We start from the raw sequence: 18,452 nt of genomic DNA on the forward strand, positions 1-18,452 counted from the left end.
AGTGGGTCCATCCATTCCCTGCCCCTGCGATGCCTCCCACTCTTCCCAGGCGGTTGGGTCAAAGCAACACCCTTCTGCTTCAGGACTCCCTTAAAAGGACGCCCGTTCCTGAACATCAACAAACAAGGGAGGGAGAAGAAACTCGCCCAGCCCTTGGCCTCTCTCCAGGCCAAGGTTTTTGCAGATAGCTGGGAGCACAAGGAGGCTGCTGACAGAAAGATGGAATGCGTCCTCTGTTTTGAGAGCTATGTTTTTGTTACTTGTGATGCTGAATGTTGGGGGGAAACATGGCTAGGGTGCCTCTCTGAGCATGCACAGAGCGCCTTTCCTGATTGAAAAGAGACGTCCTAGTACCCAGCGGTGCTGGATGATGCAGGAGCAAGGCCATTGCATTGTGGGTAAACAAAGATGGTGGCTGCTAGTGCACTAACAGTTGCCATCTTTGTTTACCCGCAATGCGTTAGCCCTGGGAAACGTTGTGGGCCCTTTGTTGGCCAGCCACTGAGGCCAGACCTGGAAGAGAGAAAAGGCCGGATGGGCAGGTCAATAGTGTGGATTGTGTGGGTGGAACCAAGCCAAGAGGCAGAACTGCAAGGGTGATAGTAGCCTCGAAGAATCAGTGGGTGCCTTGCCAAGGGTGAGGCACATTCCTTAGGCCAGACAAGTGGCTCCTGCGGTTGGAGAAGGCAGCCCGGCCATGTGGCTAAGAGGATGGCCAGGAGCCAAAGACAAGGAGGCAGATCTGGCTACTGCGATGGGCCTCCTGGCTCCTGGAGGGAGACCTAAAAAAAGGTTTGAGACAGGTGGATGTGACCCAGAAGGTCGTGATCTGCTCCCTCAACCATGTCGAGAGAGAGCTTAGGAGAGCACATACATCAGGGATGTTTTTGGACCACAACTCCCATCATCCCCAACTCCAGTAGCCAAAGACTGAGGGCGACGGAAGTGGTAGCCCAACAACACAAGCTTGAGAACTCTGCCTTGAGTGGAAAATCTGCCGAGGATACACTTCGCTCCGAGCAGGAGCCAGAATCTACTCTTGAGAACAGACCGACCCATGATAAGATGCGCGGTTAGCTTCTTCGCACACCTTACGTTCAGTATGTGTGCAATCAAGGTACATGTGATTGATCTGAACACTTGCACCATTATGCACACATTGCATTCAACGTGTGTGCAGCAGGACACCCAGTCTGAACTCCACCTTTTTAAAGGGTCCAGTCCCCAGGCTGGCTTTTAAATGAACACATGTACGGTCATTCCCACAAATGATGCGCATACCCAGAGATGCCTGTTTGTGTGTTTAATGTAATGGTTGGATCTCCATAGGAAGGAAGATGTTCCTGGCACATCAAATCTTCTTCCTCTTGCCTCTACCTCTCTCCTAACGTCTGTCTCCATCTCTCTGGCAGGCCCCACGCCACAAGTCTCGAAGGGGACCCACATCCTGGTGCCTGTGGGCAGTTCTCTGCCTGGCCTGGGCTGGTCAGCAGAGATTAAGGACTCTGACTCCAACACCATGGATCTCCGGGTCTGCACTTCGCCCACCGCCATTATCGGCAAGTACCAGTTCAGCGTCAAGACACGGAGCAAGGCGGGCGAGTACCCGATGCCCTTCGATCCCCGCTACGAGATTTACATCCTCTTCAACCCCTGGTGCCCCGGTAAGTGACAGGACCGGACTGGAATTTGGGCACAGAGGGGGGCAGCAGGGTTTCAGGATCCGCTGAGCTGGCCGTCTGACAGACCCCATAAGCAGAAAATGCGTCATAGCAGGGATCCTCAGACTTGGGTCCCCAGATGTTGGTGGACTACAACTCCCATCACTCCCAGCCATAAAGGCCTTTGGGATGATGGGAGCTGTAGTCCAACAGTATTTGAGGACCCTAGTTTGAGAAGTTCTGTATTTAGGGTTTGCAATTTCTGACACAGTACTTTATTTCTCATAACCGGAGCAGACCAGAACCATCACAGCTGATGTATTTGCTGCTTGGAAGTGCCTTCATCAGCATTTTGTATTTTTTTAAATTTTACTTTTATATCCTTCCTCCAAGGAGCCCTCAGTATATGTGGTTATATTTACCCTCACAGCATCCCTGTTAGGTTTGGCTGGGAGAGAAGTGACTGGCCCAGAAGCACCCAGTGAGTTCCATAGCTGAACAGGGATTTGAACTCGGGCCCTAGTTCCCAGTCCTAGTAGTCCAACACTCGAACCACAGCAGTACATCAGACCTTTTGCATTAAACAAGTCAGTCACAACCTGTTGATTTTGATAGGAAAGATTTAAGCACGTGCTTAACTCTCCCTCTGAAACCAACAATACTTAGAAATGCTTATTTTTTCCTGGGTTATTGAAAGATGTTTAAAGAGTGGGGGAGGTATTAGCAGCTGGTGGGAAGAATTGTAGCCAGTGGGTGTGCTTTTTCTCTCTGTCCCCAGTTCTGTTTTGCATCCCACAGAACTGTTGAAAGACAGAGATTTGATAAGGCATGACCCAAATCCGTCATTCATTCAGCAATGTCGGAGGTTAACAGTCTGCTTGGGAACTGGCAGTATTACCTAGTGGACAGAGGCTTTGACCTTGGCACAAACCACAGACCCTGCTGTGGGGAAGTTTGGAGCTGCCTCCTTTTGCCCCCTTTGCGAGGGTCGCCTTTTCCCAGCTCCGTAGCTTAGGGGTTCTCAGGCTTGGGTCCCCCAGATGTTGGACTGCAAACCCCATCGCCCTCAGGATGATGGGAGTTGTAGTTCGGTGGCCCCTGGGAACCCAAGCTTGAGACGCCCTGCTGCAGCTGCTGGAAGGGGGCCAGCAGGGAAGGGATGGGGCCCACAGTTGCCAAGACCCCACCCCCCCTGGCTCTTATCTCCTCCCCACACCCCCATCCCTGTTTCCTTCCCGACTTCAGAGTGGACAGAAAGGAGATTAGGCTTGGGTGGGTGAAAAGGAAATTTATCTCTCGTGTGTAATGTGTTGGACAAGGCACCAAAGAAAACACATCTCTTGGCTTCACGTGAAGAAGCACATGTAAAAAGACAAACAGAAGCAGAGAGTTTAGGGAGTGCTTTGGAAAAAGCACAGAATCACAGAGAAGTCCAAAACATACACTGTGTGTATGTCCTAATCAGCCCCCTTTAACTCTTAATATGGACAGAATTAAGACTTAATTTGAGGCCAATACTGGGAGGATCATTCGCCGGATTCTGCCACAGGATTAAACCCCAGCAGCCACTGGCTTCCATGGTGGGGCAAGAACATAGGGACATAGTCAGACCATCGGCCCATCTGGCTCAGTATTGTCTGCACTGACTGGCAGCAGCTTCTCCAAGGTTTCAAGCTGGAGTCTCTCCCAGCCCGATCTTGGAGATGCTGCCAGGGAGGGAACTTGGGACCTTCTGCGTGCAAGCTTAGCTCTTCCACTGAGCTATGTTGCTCACGTGGAGTCTCCCATCCAAATGCAAACCAAGGCAGGCTTTGCTTAGCAAAGGGGGCAAATCATGCTCACTACCACAAGACCAGCTCTCCTCTCGGACAACAGGTCTTTCTGCCGGGAAGTACCCAAATTCTAAATGTGCTGAACATTCTAAAGTTAAATGCAACGCTTATTTCTACCTTTATTTGTGGTGTGGGGGACAAAAGGTCCAGTTGAAATCCTTGCTGAGCCATAAAGCTCACTGGCTACCCTTGGCCTAGTCTGTCTGTCTGTCTGTCTGTGTGTGTGTCTCTCTCTCTCTTTCCCACTCTCATTCTCTCTCTGTCTAACCTACCTCACAGGGTTGTTGTGTGGATAAACTAGGGGACACCATGTAAGCCACCCTGTGGAAGAAAAGCAGGAAAAAATATGATGATGGCGGGGGGGGGGGAGACACGCTAAGCTGCACCTGTTGAATGTCTGCTTGTTAGCCAGCTCTTAAAAATATTGTCTGTTTTTTTAAAAAGCAGCCTGTGTTAGTTACCCACCAGCTGGTGAATGTCCCCCTATCCCTTCTCCTAACCAAGGGCTCTGCATTCGGAAGCCCTAGAACTTGAAAAGCTTAAACATCCCCCCTCTGCTCTTCCGTTTCCGTTCAGAGGATCCCGTCTACCTGCCGCAGACCGGTTCGCTAGATGAATACGTGCTGAATGAATCGGGGCGGATCTATTACGGGACTGAGAGCCAGATTGGGGAGCGGACGTGGAATTACGCACAGGTTGGTATCAGAGGCGCTCTTACCCCTGGACTTTGGGGCTGAGGTCCAGGGCCGCCACACCCTCTGGAGGCCCCCAAATCCTCTTTCGTCCGTCCTGGGTGGTGTGGCTGGTGTGCCACGCAGCGCAAGGTGACTGAGGGCGATTGATGGGGGGCGGGTGCTTTAGAGACAGCAGAGGAGAGTGGGGAAAGAACTATGTGGGACGGGAAGAGGCTGAGTTGTGTGTTGAAATATTCCTGCCCCTGCAGAGTTGCACAAATATACCTGTTTTATATCCTTGCATGCTTGTGAGTGGTTGCTGTTTGTGCCCTCAGAAACCCATGTGTTAAAACTGCTTCGTGTGTCACAGTGTGTGTGTTGTGCGTAGGGGGGTGATGCTAAACTTGGGGGCGGCGGGGGAGGCCTCCAAAGGCCTTTAGGTCCAGGCTCCAAAATTACCGAGGGGCACCTCTGAGAGGTATTGTGCCCTTCCGGACGCCAGGGGCTGAGCAGAGCTAGAGTGGGGCTTTGTGTGCGGGGCAGGGATGGGGTCAGCTGCCCTGCCCCCCAGAGCACACGGGGTTGCGTTCTAGACAATGACCGGCTCTCTCTTCTCCCCCACAGTTTGACAAGGGAGTGCTGGACGCCTGCCTCTTCATGCTGGACCGGCGGGGGATGCCTCACGCCAGCCGCGGAGACCCCATCATGGTCTCCCGCGTTGTTTCTGCCATGGTGAGCTGCAGGCTGGGTGGTATTCCAGCTCCTCCTCCTCCCCTCCCTGGGGCAGGGAGTTCCACAGATAAACATCATGTCAGGACAGTTAACTGCCCTTGGTGGGATTTGCTTTCAGCCTCCCACCAGCTGATTTCTGCAGCTGCTTTCCTGTTTTGAGTTGGAGCTATTGGTGACCTCTGATACCCTGCTTGCATTTTGTTGTCATTTTGTGGCATTTGCTAATGACTCCTCTCTCTCTCAGGTGAACTCTATAGATGACAACGGGGTGCTGGTGGGGAACTGGACAGGCGATTATTCCCGTGGCACCAACCCCTCAGCATGGGTGGGCAGCCGAGATATCCTCCTTCAGTATCACAGAACGGGCTACCCAGTCCAATATGGGCAGTGCTGGGTCTTTGCTGGAGTGGTCACCACAGGTAGCTACTATTGGTTGGGGGAGGGAAAGAGAGGGGGGGGGCAACTACGTGGGAGACATGATAGAGGTGTATAAAATGATGCACGGAGTAGAGAGAGTGGTCAGAGAGGGATTTTTCTCCCTCTCTCACAACACTAGAAGCAGAGGTCATCCCATGAAACTGAAGGTTGGGAAATTTAGGACCGACAAGAGGAAGTCCAAAAGGCAGCCCTGCTACCACTTGGTGGTATTTTTTCACACCGCGCATAATCCAGCTATGGAATTCTCTGCCATGGGAAGTGGTGATGGCCACTAGCTTGGGTGGCTTTAAAAGGGGCTTGGACAAATTCATGGAGGACAGGCCTATCAGTGGCTACTAGTCTGGTGGCTATAGGCCACCTCCAGCCTACCAGTTGCAGGAGAGGAACAGCAGGAGAGAGGGCATGCCCTGTGGGCATTCCAGGGGCATCTGTTGGGCCACTGTGTGAAACAGGATGCTGGACTGGATGGGCCTTGTGCCTGATCCAGCAGGGCTGTTCTTCTGCCCTTATGTAAAGAAAGGGACCGCTGAAGAGAAGCAGAGACAGCGAGTGAAGAGCTCCTTATTCCACCCACACACCCAAACACAAACATACCAAGCGCTCCTGGGAGACCTTCCCTAGGAAGCAATGGGCCTTTGTCTCCCCAGCCCTCTTCCCAGTGTCAGCTTTGGCTCACTGACCGATTGCATTTCCTGCCAAATGCTCACATCCCAGTGAAGAAACTGAGAGCATCTTAAGAACATAGGAAGCTGCCATATACGGAGTCAGACCATGGGTCTATCTCGCTCAGTATTGTCTGCACAGACTGGCAGCGGCTTCTCCAAGGTTGCAGGCGGGAGTCTCTCTCAGCCCTGTCATGGAGATGCTGCCAGGGAGGGAACTTGGAACCTAGATGCTCTTCCCGGATCGGCTCCATCCCCAGAGGGGAATCTCTTCCAGTGCTCACACACCAAGTCTCCCATTCAGATGCAACCAGGGCAGACCCTGCTTAGCTAAGGGGACCAGTCAGGCTTGCTACCACCAGACCAGCTCTCCTCCCTTTTATTTTTATTTTCTTCCCCACCGCTGCACATGACCCCAAGCTGAGAGGAGCTACATTCCTTTGCGGGAGGGGTTGGGGGTGGCCCAGCCGAGAATGTGTGGGTCCTTCCACTGAGGCTCTCTCCCTTCTGTTCCCGCCAGTGCTCCGCTGCCTGGGCATCGCCACGCGGACCGTCACCAACTACAACTCGGCCCACGACACGGACGTCAGCCTCACCATGGACATCTACTTCGACGAGAACATGAAGCCCCTGGAGCACCTCAACAAGGATTCCGTCTGGTGAGAGAATCGGGCCCGGCTCTCCCAGCTGTGATGTCGGCGGTGGGCAAGCGGGAGACCCGAGTGGGTGCCGCTGCCCTCTGACCCGAATCCTCCCTTCCTCCTCCTGGTGCAGGAACTTCCACGTATGGAACGACTGCTGGATGACGCGGCCAGACCTGCCTTCAGGCTACGATGGGTGGCAGGTGGTAGACGCCACCCCGCAGGAATCCAGCAGTGGTAAGTTGGAGGGGGCCCGACACGGTGTACAAGGCAGGGATGGAGCAGATAGGGACGTCACAAAGGCAGCTGCCATATACTGAGTCAGGCCCTCTGTCCACCTCACTTAGTATTGTCTACTCTGACCGGCAACAGCTCTCGCAGGTTTCAGGCAGGGTTCCTTCACAGCCCGACCTGCAGATGCTGCCAGGGATGGACCCTGGGACCTTCTGCATGCAAAGCCCACTGAACTACAGCCCCTTATATCTTACAACAGACAGTGTTCACAGGTAGGCACCCATCCAAATGCAAATCAGGGCAGACCCTTCTTAGCAATGGAGACAAGTCATGGGGGAGAAGGGCTCTATCAGTTCTGTTCCCCAGTGAAGGAAGAGTGCAAGACCTCAGGGGTCTGGATCTGGAGTCTGGGCCCAGCTGACATACTCTGGCACGGCTGTGGCAGTATGCAAGGAGAGTTAGAACTGGCTGCATTTCAACTGCACTGCAGTGCCTCCGCTGCAGATGGCCAGGGAGTGGTACTGCAGCTATACCAAACTGCTGGGAATCAATCCAATCCCATCTGACCCTATAAAACCTGCTGACCTTGGGCTGGACTGTACTGCAGTGAGATGAACACAGGATGCCGTAGTCCATTCCTCAAAGGGTGTATGGAGCCTGTCGATATTCCCTTTCCCTGCTCTGCACCCATCCTCCCCTCCCTCTCAGTTCTTCCACGCTTTCTCCGACAGGCATCTTTTGCTGTGGACCCTGTTCTGTCGAGGCCATCAAGAACGGGCTGGTCTATATGAAGTACGACGCCTCCTTCTGCTTTGCTGAGGTATGTGCTCCAGTATCGATTTGCTGGTGCGGATGTTACCTGAATACGGCCTCTCCGTTCCTTCCCAGGATGCCTATCTTTGCCAAAGACAGTCTTAGTCTGTTCAGGACCTGGGAGAGCTCCTACACAAGAGAGATGTTGATGTGACCATAGAGATAAAAGAAATATGATAGAGCCGGGCTGTTGTGGCAGGGGATTATGGGGGTTGTAGCCCAACAGCAGCTGAAAACCCTCGGGTTGGCCACTCTTGCTATAAAGCCATGGCTGTCCTCATTGGCGCTTCCAGTCTAAAACTGAAACAGTTTCCCATTCTAACTTCCAAGGCGAAGCTTTAGAAAAGAAAGCTTGAAAAGCTTTCACCACGGAGGGGCCAAGGGCTAGAGAGAGGCCCCAATTTGAGCCTATCGAAAATCATGGCCAAGAGCAGCTTTTGGCTTACATAATCAGTTCTCTAACAGATCCCCAAGCTCAGCTGAGCCTTTGTCTCCCCAAGCAGCCGCCTGGGAGCGACTGGGAGCGAGAGAGAATACAGTAGGAGTTGCTGATGATTTCTCTGGCGCCCTCTGCAGGTGAACAGTGACAAAGTGTACTGGCAGCGCCAGTCCGACGGAAGCTTCAAGATCGTCTATGTAGAGGAAAAGGCCATTGGCCACTTGATCAGCACCAAGGCGGTGGGCTCCCACAAGCGAGACGACATCACCGACATCTACAAACATCCTGAGGGTACGGTGGGGGGCATGGAGGAGAAGGGACTGGTGGCGGGGGAGTATTTATTTATTTAGTACATTGCTATACTGCCCTGTACAAAAAGGTCCCTGGGCAGTTCACAACCTAAAAGCAGCCATTAAAACATGGATACCGTTAAAACAATTTAAAATACAAATAAAAACTCTCAAACCTGAAGCTTTAAAACTATAAATTTCTCAGGAAAAGAGAATGACCTGGAGTTACTCCTATTCTAAAAGTGCTGCATTAGCTGCCACTATGTTTTCGGGCAAAATATGAAGTTCTGGTAATTAGCTATAAATCCCTAAACAGCTTGGGCCCGGAGTATTTAAGAGAACCTCTTCAAGTCTTCATTTCTTTATTTTATTTATTTAAAAGATGTATACCCCACTACAGCTCAGAGGGCTAACCCCTAAGTAAGGGGCTTATGAGACCTATCCCTCATTAAGACCCTCTGAGGTGGACTGCCCTACCAGCTCCTCTGCCGGTGACTCAGGGTCAGGCCTTATCCACTGCCTCCCTGTCTGAGGCTTTAGACCAGGGGTTCCCATCCTGTGGTCCTCCAGATGTTGTTGAACTACAATTCCCATCACCCCCAGCCCCAATTGTAGCTGGGGATGGTGGGAGTTTTAGTTCAGCAACATCTGGAGGAACCCCTGCTGAGATAAGGGTGTGTGATCATCCCTAGCAGCCTTTGGAAGAGCTCTTAAGACACATTTATTTCCTCCAGATGGCTGTTTGGAAAGCCAGTTTCACTGTTTTTGTGGTGGTTGTTTTTGTTTATACGACCCATATGACGAATATTTATATACCGCTTTTCAACAAAAGTTCCCAAAGCGGTTTACACACAGAGAGAGAGAGAGAGAGAGGAAGGAAGGAAGGAAGGAAGGAAGGAAGGAAGATGGCTCCCTGTCCCCAAAGGGCTCACTATCTATAAAAGAAACATAAGATAGACACCAGAACAGCCACTGGAGGGATGCTGTGCTGGGGGTGGAGAGGGCCAGTTGTTCCCCCCACCACCCTGCTAAAGAAAGAGAATCACCACTTTTAAAAGGTGCCTCTTTTGTTCAGTTAGCAGGGGGGGTTATGGTTTTAATGTGATCATGCTGTTATAATTTTCATATAAACCACCACGAGATACAAGTTTTTGGCGGGATGTAAATATGCCCGGAAATAAATAAAATTAAATTAAATAACTTTAAATAAGTAAGAAATAAAGTAATAAAGAGAGTAATAAGTAATAAAGTAAATAATAAATATAAATAAGTATAAATATAAATAAGTAAATAATAAATATAAATATTATAAATTTATAAATAATAAATAAAAATAATAAAATAAATAAGTAATAAAGAGAGGCATGCACACATCTTCAATTCGTACAAAATCCTGTCTTGGGCTGCTGTTTCCTCTCCATCAAGGGCCAAAGGGAGGCTCTTGGTCTCAGTTGCCGTAGCAATAGGCGAGGAGTCCCCAGTCCTTTTAACCTCCCGCTCTGGTCTCTCCCCAGGATCGGAAGCCGAGCGCAAGGCCGTGGAGACCGCGGCCAAACACGGCACCAAAGCCCACATCTACACCAACAAAGACTGGGGAGAGGATATTTCGGTTACCGTAGATACGGAAGATGCCTACACGGGCCAAGACATCTCCCTGCGGATCAACCTGAAGAACCGGAGCAACGTGCCCCGCAACGTCTCCCTCAACCTCTTCGTGGCGGTCATGTACTACACAGGCGTGACGGGCAGCAACTTCAAGCAGGAGCAGCGGCAAGTTCAGGTTCCGGCAGGCGGAGGTAAGATGGGCTGGACCCCTGAGCCACATCTCTGCGCGGGGACGCTGTGACACACTGACCCCTCTGACGCGTGGGCATGATGTGTAGGCATGATGCATGACCCACTGAGCACGGATGGACACAATTCCCTGCACAGAACCAGCTTCTGTGTAGGAAATTTGTGCTGTGTGAATATTGCAAGCGCCTAATTCAGGGGTGTCCACTCTCCAGCTGTTGTGGGGCTACAATGTCCCTCATCCCCGGCCAAAATAAATCCTGGGGTCCCAGGGGGGAAGTAGCGGGCTCTAGGCACAGGAGCCTTGCTGGGGGACCCAGGATTCTTGGAACTCGAGGGCTCTTCCAAAGGGGCAACTGTTGGAAGGAGAACCAGCTCTGGTTGGATCTGGGGCATTTTTCGGGGACGGCTGGGGCGTGCTCTGCATCCTCCTCTGAGAGGGCCTCCAGATCAAATTTCAGGTGAGTCCAGTCATAAGGTTGACCCTGCTGAGACAACGTCTGGGGCGATGAACGCCACACTCAGACACGCATGGGCATGGGGCAGGCCTCAGCCTTTTAACCACCCACCACCCCCAGAACAAAGAGGCCATAATACCATCCTGCTTGTCATGTGTCTTGGGTCAAGTACAGATCTGTGTAACCCCAAAATTGTCTTCTTCCAGCCCAAGCCGTCCCCATGGTGATCTCCTATGCCGAGTACAAGCCCCACCTGGTGGACCAGGGCGCCATGAAGCTTAGTGTCTCTGGGAAGGTGGCCGAGACCAGCCAGGTGATCGCCAAAGAGCACACCTTCCGCTTGCGCACCCCGGACCTCACACTCACGGTAGGAACTGCAAGGCTGGGATGACTGTCATGACGAGAAGCCAAAGGGGTCTTTGGGGAACATAGGAAGCTGCCATATACTGAGTCAGACCATTGGTCCATCTAGCTTAGTACTGACTACCCAGATTGGCAGCGGCTTCTCCAAGGCTGCAGGCAGGAGTCTCTCTCTCAGCCCTATCTTGGAGATGCCAGGAAGGGAACTTGGGACCTTCTGCACGGAAGCATACAGGGGCTCTTCCCAGAGCAGCCTCATCCCCTAAGGGAAATAACTTACAGGTAGCTGCCCATTCAAATGCAAACCAGGGTGGGCCCTGCTTAGCAAAGGGGACCATTCATGCTTGCTACCCCAGGACAAGCTCTCCTCCCTTAAGGAGAGACAGGGATCTGGGGCTGTAGACATCCTAAAGGGGAAAGGGTCCAATGGGTCAGATGCTCTGGTTTCTACCTTCCAATTCACGTGGTTCCTTCCGTTCCACATTCCAAGACTGTTGTCTTCGATCCGTGCTGATAGGCTTCCTCTACAAGGGCCCAATAGACCCAGGAATCGCAGGGAACAAGTGTATGGGCGCCTTGCTGCCTGGTCACGGGAATGCTACCAGAACAGGCCTCACCTCCCTCCATCACGGAGAGGGCAGCTTCCTCACTAGAAAGTGGAGGAGAGGGCAATTCTGAGGTTTCCCCCCATGACTTCATAAGACCTGACCACCTTCATGAGGAAAACACTGGGAAGTGTATTCCCAGTCCGGATACATACAGAGGCAAGGTCCACTCTCGTGGATAATCTCTTTCGGTCAGGGTTCTCAAACTAGGTCCCCCAGACGTTGCTGGGCGACAAAACCCATTGTGGCTAGTGTTGATGGAAGTTCCAGTCCAGCAGCATCTGGGGGCCCAGAATTGAGCGCCCCCGGCCTGTTGGAGCGCCCAAGAGCATGTGTGTCCTTGTGAGAATTGGGCTGAGGGATGCGTTTGTAACTACCCCCCACCCCCTGCAAAAACGGGGCTAGCTCTCCCTCCTCACACTTTCTCTCTTTCTCAGATGCTGGGTCCAGCCATCGTTGGGCAGGAGACCCAGGTCCAGGTGGTCTTCAAGAACCCGCTTCCTGTGACCCTGACGGGTGCCGTCTTCCACATGGAGGGATCGGGGCTCTCTACCCCCAGCACGATGACAGTGGGGTGAGTGATCCTTTCGAAACCCTGCTTACCGCACAGCTCCGCCGTTCCCCACAGCTCCTTAAGCCCCCTGAGATCCATTCCCCACCCCTTTCTGTGAGTAGGACCCTCCCAAAAGTGCTGTCTTCCGGCCTCAAGCTGTCACTCACATGTCCTGTTTCCACCCAGTCATTCCCGCAGCCACAACACCTTCTTGTGCATTTAATGGATAGTCCCTCAAAGATGCTGCTTCCACCACAGAGGCAGCACCTAGGAAGATACATTATTTTTCTCCTCCAGCACGTCCATTGTAAGACTGAATAATTACAAGGAATTGTTATTATTATTATTTATTTTGCCATCCCATCAGTGTGCATGGGGCTTTGCAATGTACAGGAGAAAAGGTCTCTACCCCAAGGAGCTGACAATCAAGAAATCCACAAGGGAGATAAAAGAGGAAAGGGGAGGGAAACAGAGACAGGGAAAGGACATGCCATAATTTTATTTAAATATATGTAGCCTTAGTTACAGTGGGAAATGGGGACTGGAGCAGAGGTCCTCAGCCTTCGGTCCCCAGATGCTGTTGACTACAAATCCCATCATCCCCAGCTACAATGGCCAAAGGCTTGTTCTTTGGGAGATGATGGGAGTCTTATTCCAACAACATCTGGGAACCGCTGGACCAGAGTGTTGTGCCAGAGACTTCATGCAAAAGAGGCTCAACATTAGGGATGTGCATGGAACCGGCTGGCCCAGTTTGGTTCGAGGCTGGACCAGCCTCGAACCCAACCAGGCCAGTTTGGTCCAGCACCCCCTCGACCTCCCCCCCACACCAGTTCGGTTTGCAGGGGGTGTTCGTGAGCTGACATAGTAAAAAAATAAATAAGATAAAATTTACCTTTACTCCCCTTGGCGGAGTTCCTGGAGGGGGGTCCGCAGAGGTTCCCCCTCCCTCTGCCGGCCTCTGTAATCACCCCCTCAGCCAGTTCGGCCCGGGCCACACAGAGGCCATGTGCGCAGGCACGCGGGCTGCATAATGGCCGCTGGACCATCGGGTGAAGGCCGAAAACCGGCCCAAGAGCAGCTGAACCGGCTGAGGGGGGTAATTACGGAGGCCGGCGTGGGAGGGGGAACCTCCGCAGACACACACACCCCACCGCCTCCAGGAACTCCACCGAGGAGAGTAAAGGTGACTTTTTAAAAAACAACAACTGTCAGCTCGCAAACCTCCCGAACATCGGGGGGTGTTCGGTCCGGGGACGGATCAAACAGACGGTGATTCGATTCAATCCCCGAACAGTCGAACCAAACCAGTTCGATGTCGAACACATTCAGCGTCGAACCTGTTTGCACACCCCTACTCAACATCTGAAAGCGTTATCTAAATAACAAGAATTCCTTTGTGCATGTGCAAAATGCCTAAGATTCTATGCTTTTACATTTGGTTTTTGAATTATTATACTTTGTTTTCATTTGTAAACCTCCCAGAACTGTGGGACTGGGCGGTGTAGAAATGCAAAAAATAAATAATAAATCTCTCTCGCCAGCTGGGACGGGAGGGTCGGGCTTTCAGGGTGGGCTTTGGACTCCTCAGAAGTCTTCTGCCCCAGCCCTCTCCTAGCAATGAGCCTTTGCCTGCCTTGCCCTCCCTCGCTCTCGCCCAGCTCTGGCCTCAGATGCCAGCCAGGAATCCTGACTCTCTCTTCTCTCCACAGGAACATCGGCCCCCACCAGACTGTGAGGCTCCGCCAGCCCTTCACTCCGCTGCGCGCTGGCCGTCGCCAGCTTGTGGCCAGCTTGGACAGCCCCCAGCTCTCTCAGGTCCACGGGGTGCTGACCATCGAGGTGACCCCCGGACCCCAGCCGGGCCCATCTGCTTCCCCAGCTCCTTCTCGGGGCTCCCCGGCTCCCGCCCGAGCTTCCCCAGCTCCGACTCGAGCTTCCCCAGCTCCGACTCGGGCTTCCCCGGCTCCTGCCAGAGCATCTCCTGCCCCCAACCGGGCCTCTCCCGCAAGGCAGCCTGCCAACCGCAGCAACCCAGCAAATGCTTCTCCGGCCCGCCATCCGGACCCCCGGGGCTCTCCTGCCAGGGGCTCCCCATCGCGCCAGCCAGATCCCCGGGAATCCCCCAATGTTCGTGGGGCACCCAGGACTGGGCGGACTGGGCGGCCTGTCTGAGCCAGACCTTAGTGGTCATGTACTGTATATACGTATCTACATGATGCCAGCAGAATGGGGAGGGGAGGGGGAAAGGGGGTGGCTTGGCTGGGCCACGGAACCACAGCAGAGAAGTGGGATGTGGAGATGGGGGCGCTGATGGACCTGCCCCATCGCATGTAACCTCTCGGCCTGCCATCCGTCCACAGGAACCGTCCTGCCATCTCTCCATCCCTCTCTCGCTATTTCCCGGGCACTCACAGATTCCTCATCCCTCTTTCTTTGTGTATATAGCTCCGCTCCTGAATCCCCACCCAGCTTTCATCTTGGCCGTCCATTCCAGCAAGTCCATCCCTTCCTCCCCATCCATCCATCCCCATTAGCCCTGTTTAGACATTACGCTGTTTGTGCATATAGGAGTCTGTACAGACATCTGTGTGTTTGTGTGAATGACTGTCCATGCATGAACCCGGGAGCAGGATCCTGCGATGCAGGGTACAGATAGGAAGTGGCCTACGGTGCATGTGTTGAACATTCACATGAATGACTGTACATGCGCACACTGTACACAGATTGTATGTGCATTGATCATAATTTGTGACTAGGGCTGTAGAATCTGCCTTCCACATATCCACATACTTCCGCAACTCCTCCGTTTCCGTCCCTCTCCATCGCTCCCTCCATAGTTCAAAGGGGCCCATCTGTATTCCCTATAGCAGGCCTTGGCACATTTTCCTTAGATCTAAGAGCCCGCCCAAATATTTAGGAGCCAGACAATAGGCGATCGACAAAATAACCAGAATTAATGATGACATTGTGGAGGGGAGCAGGTAAATGGGCTTCTTTCCCCCCTTTACAAGTATCCTCCTTAGAACAGAAAACAGGGCTAACTGGGACAAAGAAACATTTTATTAAATGAAACATTTTATTAAATGATCCTACCTCTAAATATCCATGTATGTTATATCTGAATATCCTAGTCTAGGTGCCACGGCTGAATTTCTAGGTGCCATGGCTCCCTGGCACCTGGGATTTGTCAAGCCCTGACTTACAAAGCTATTCATTGCCACCCACCAAAGGCCAGGGTCCTCTGAAAATTTTGTATTGATGGTCCTCCTTTTGTTCACTGTGACATCCCTCCCCTTTGAATCACACACACTCCCTTTGAATCATTCCCTTTTGAATCAAGGGATTCAAACACACCCACCCTTTTGAATCATTCACACACTGAATTGCACTGAATCACACACACTCCCATCTTTATCTCACACACTGAATCGCACACACTCCCATCTTTATCACACACACACTGAATCGCACACACTCCCATCCTTGGGAGGCGGCAAGCAACGGGGGAATTTTAGCTTTACTTTTTAGTTGACTCCCTACTGTATCCATTGGAATTACCTTGCTTTATGGAAAGGAGAATTAACATGTACCTCCCTCCTTCCCTCCTCAGCCCCCATCTGAGGAGGCTAATTTGTACAGACTGTGGGGAATCTTTTTTCAGGAACTGCCCTGAAAAATGTATCCAATGGAACTAAACTCCCTAAGGAAGCATGACCCATTGTAATATGTATTGCTAGGCCATTATTGATCTGCCAATGTTCATAGATTTAAATGTATGCATATATAAAATGACCACTGCCTTCCCTGACTGCCTGAAGCCGAGAAGTTATGTATGGGAAGATAAAACAGACTGTGCTACATTTAAACGAGATGAAAATGAACCATGCCAAAAATGCTGTGATTGTTTTTTTCACACTAATATAGATATTTATTTGAAAATAAAAGGTTTTTAACTCAAAGCAGGTTGGATTATTGTTTTGTTTTGAATGTCGCCTAGCTGTGTTTTCTTGCCAGATGGTGAAGGGGTCTGTGACCATTCAATAAACTTGAAACTTGAAGCTAGATGGTGAACATATTAAAGTATACAACCCAGATTAGCAGTTGTGGCAATGTTTCTGAAGTGTGAAAATCTGCCTCTGCTTGCTTATTTATTTATTTATTAATACATACATACATACATAGTGATCAGCCTCCCCTCAAAGAGTTAACAGGGAGTGAATCCTTGTCTCGACTGACAGGCTGGTGAACTCCATGGCAGCCAGAGAGCAGTTGCTGGGAATTCTGGGTCAAGAGGGGTGGTCTGTGCTGGAGAAGCACATGTGTGGAAAGGCTTAATGAAGGGCATGGAGTATTTGCTCCCTCACGGTCAAAGCCAGCATGGAGGTTTATCTCATGGAATAACGGCAGATCCTTGAGAGACACGATGGCAGGAAGTTTGATTCTCATCAGGTGTCGGGTGAATTTTCGAGGAAAGAGGGATTCAGCATAGAGAACAGTTTGTTAGTCAGATTTTGCGTCAGATTTTACTTACATTTCTTTGTGTGTGTGCTTTGCATATTTCTGATACTGTTCCATTATAGTTTACCTGCAACGTAATTAAAATAAGATACCCTAGCCTACGCTCAACCCACCTAAGGCGTTGTAAAAGACTCTAAACTTTTAAGCATGCCTAAATGCAAACTGCCACTGAAGCCTAAGACAACCTATTTTTGTAACTTATTAAGTATTTTTGAGTGTATTTAAAAACGAAAGCCTCAGATGGAAGCAGTCTGTAGTAATGGAATAAAACTGGGTGGTTTTTTCTTTTTACAAGCCTCTCAGAGTTGGTTTTTAACTCAGGAAGGTGGGGGGGGCAGAAAACACTCTGTACCAAATATCTTATGATCTCTCCCAGTGGCTGTATGTAGATGTTAAAAAGCATTGGAGACAGTATGGAGCCCTGAGGGATATATATATCCCTATATATATAAAAGTTCACATTGGAAAACAGTTTCCAAGCAACACCATCTGGAATCTGCCTAAGAAGGAGATTATGGGAGTTCTTGCATCAGTGCCCACACTTAAAGGAAGGGTTCTCAAGCTTGGTCCCCAGAACTTGTTGAACTACAAAACCCATCATTGCCAGTTAAGGCCATTGTGGCTGGGGATGATGGGTTAACAACAGCTCTGTTTTCAAGTTTGGGGAACCCCTGCCTTAAGGATGTTATTATGGCCTTGTGGGATTTCATCTTAGTTGGCCTAGGTAAGAACATCCTCACATGAATGGGAGACTTGATGTGTGAACACTGCAAGATATTCCCCTCAGGGGATGAAGCCGCTCTGGGAAGAGCAGAAGGTTTCAAGTTCCCTCCCTGGCTTCTCCAAGATAGGGCTGAGAGAGATTCCTGCCTGCAACCTTGGAGAAGCCATTGCCAGTCTGTGAAGACAATACTGAGCTAGATAGACCAATGGCCTGACTCAGTATATGGCAGTTTCCTATGTTCCATCAGAAGGGCACTACTGGAACCATAATGGTTTGGAGAATGCTGTGGGAGCTGTAGTTTGATTGTCCAAGAGAAGCCACTCAAGGGCAGTGTGAGAGTAATATTTCTTCAAGTAAATTGTCATTATCTGCCCAAGGATTAGGGCAAATTAAAAATCTAAACAAGCAAATCAAATGTATATATGATCCCCTGCCCTGCCTTTATGGATGACAACACCCACACCCCATTAGCTACTTCAGCCTGGTGATATCAATTTGCCTCATGGAAATTGTGGTACACCATCATTCCTGCCTGTTTCCACTTACGCTGATTCCCAATAAGGCTGCACTCATGTAAACATAAGCCAATTGTGTATGTTATGTATCTCTAAGGAGGTTCTTTGGGGGAAGGTGTGTCTTTCAGCCACATGGTTTTTCCACGAGGAGGCTCAGACGGCAGAAAGGTGGGGCTCTTATTGGATCTGTATTCTAGTGCTGTATTGTGGTCCTAAAGCTGTTATGGGCCTACAACGCCCATCATCCCTGTCATAATGGCCAGTAGCCAGAAAATGGTAGGCCACATCTGCAGAAGACACAGAATGGATCAAAGGCAGGATATAAATGTAAAAAATAAAAAGAGATTCCTAGATGCTGCTGACTACAACTCCCATAATCCCCAGCTAAAGACCTCTGCAGCTGGGGATGATGGGAACTGCAGTAAAGGACAGCTGAGGATCAGCGTTCTCCCCACTGAACCAACTGCGTCTCCTTTGCACATGCTTAGCTATGATGAAAAGGAGGCGGC

General features: G+C 50.9%; 1 protein-coding gene across 2 annotated transcripts in view; it reads left to right on the forward strand.

Moving 5' to 3' along the window:
* TGM1 (transglutaminase 1) overlaps positions 1-16,145 on the forward strand; it is a 39,092-nt gene extending 22,947 nt beyond the window's left edge. For both annotated transcript variants that reach the window (XM_053261311.1, XM_053261310.1), the window contains exons 4-15: positions 1,413-1,664; positions 4,070-4,188; positions 4,792-4,899; positions 5,144-5,318; positions 6,520-6,658; positions 6,774-6,877; positions 7,606-7,694; positions 8,264-8,417; positions 9,931-10,212; positions 10,872-11,032; positions 12,068-12,204; positions 13,896-16,145. In XM_053261311.1, coding sequence (XP_053117286.1) covers positions 1,413-1,664; positions 4,070-4,188; positions 4,792-4,899; positions 5,144-5,318; positions 6,520-6,658; positions 6,774-6,877; positions 7,606-7,694; positions 8,264-8,417; positions 9,931-10,212; positions 10,872-11,032; positions 12,068-12,204; positions 13,896-14,358 — 2,183 coding nt within the window. In that variant the 3' untranslated portion in view covers positions 14,359-16,145. The remainder of the gene's footprint in view (positions 1-1,412; positions 1,665-4,069; positions 4,189-4,791; positions 4,900-5,143; positions 5,319-6,519; positions 6,659-6,773; positions 6,878-7,605; positions 7,695-8,263; positions 8,418-9,930; positions 10,213-10,871; positions 11,033-12,067; positions 12,205-13,895) is intronic.
* Positions 16,146-18,452: the final 2,307 nt, after the last annotated feature.

The sequence above is a fragment of the Hemicordylus capensis genome, chromosome 6, assembly GCF_027244095.1.
Source record: "Hemicordylus capensis ecotype Gifberg chromosome 6, rHemCap1.1.pri, whole genome shotgun sequence".
Classification (NCBI taxonomy): Eukaryota; Metazoa; Chordata; class Lepidosauria; order Squamata; family Cordylidae; genus Hemicordylus; species Hemicordylus capensis.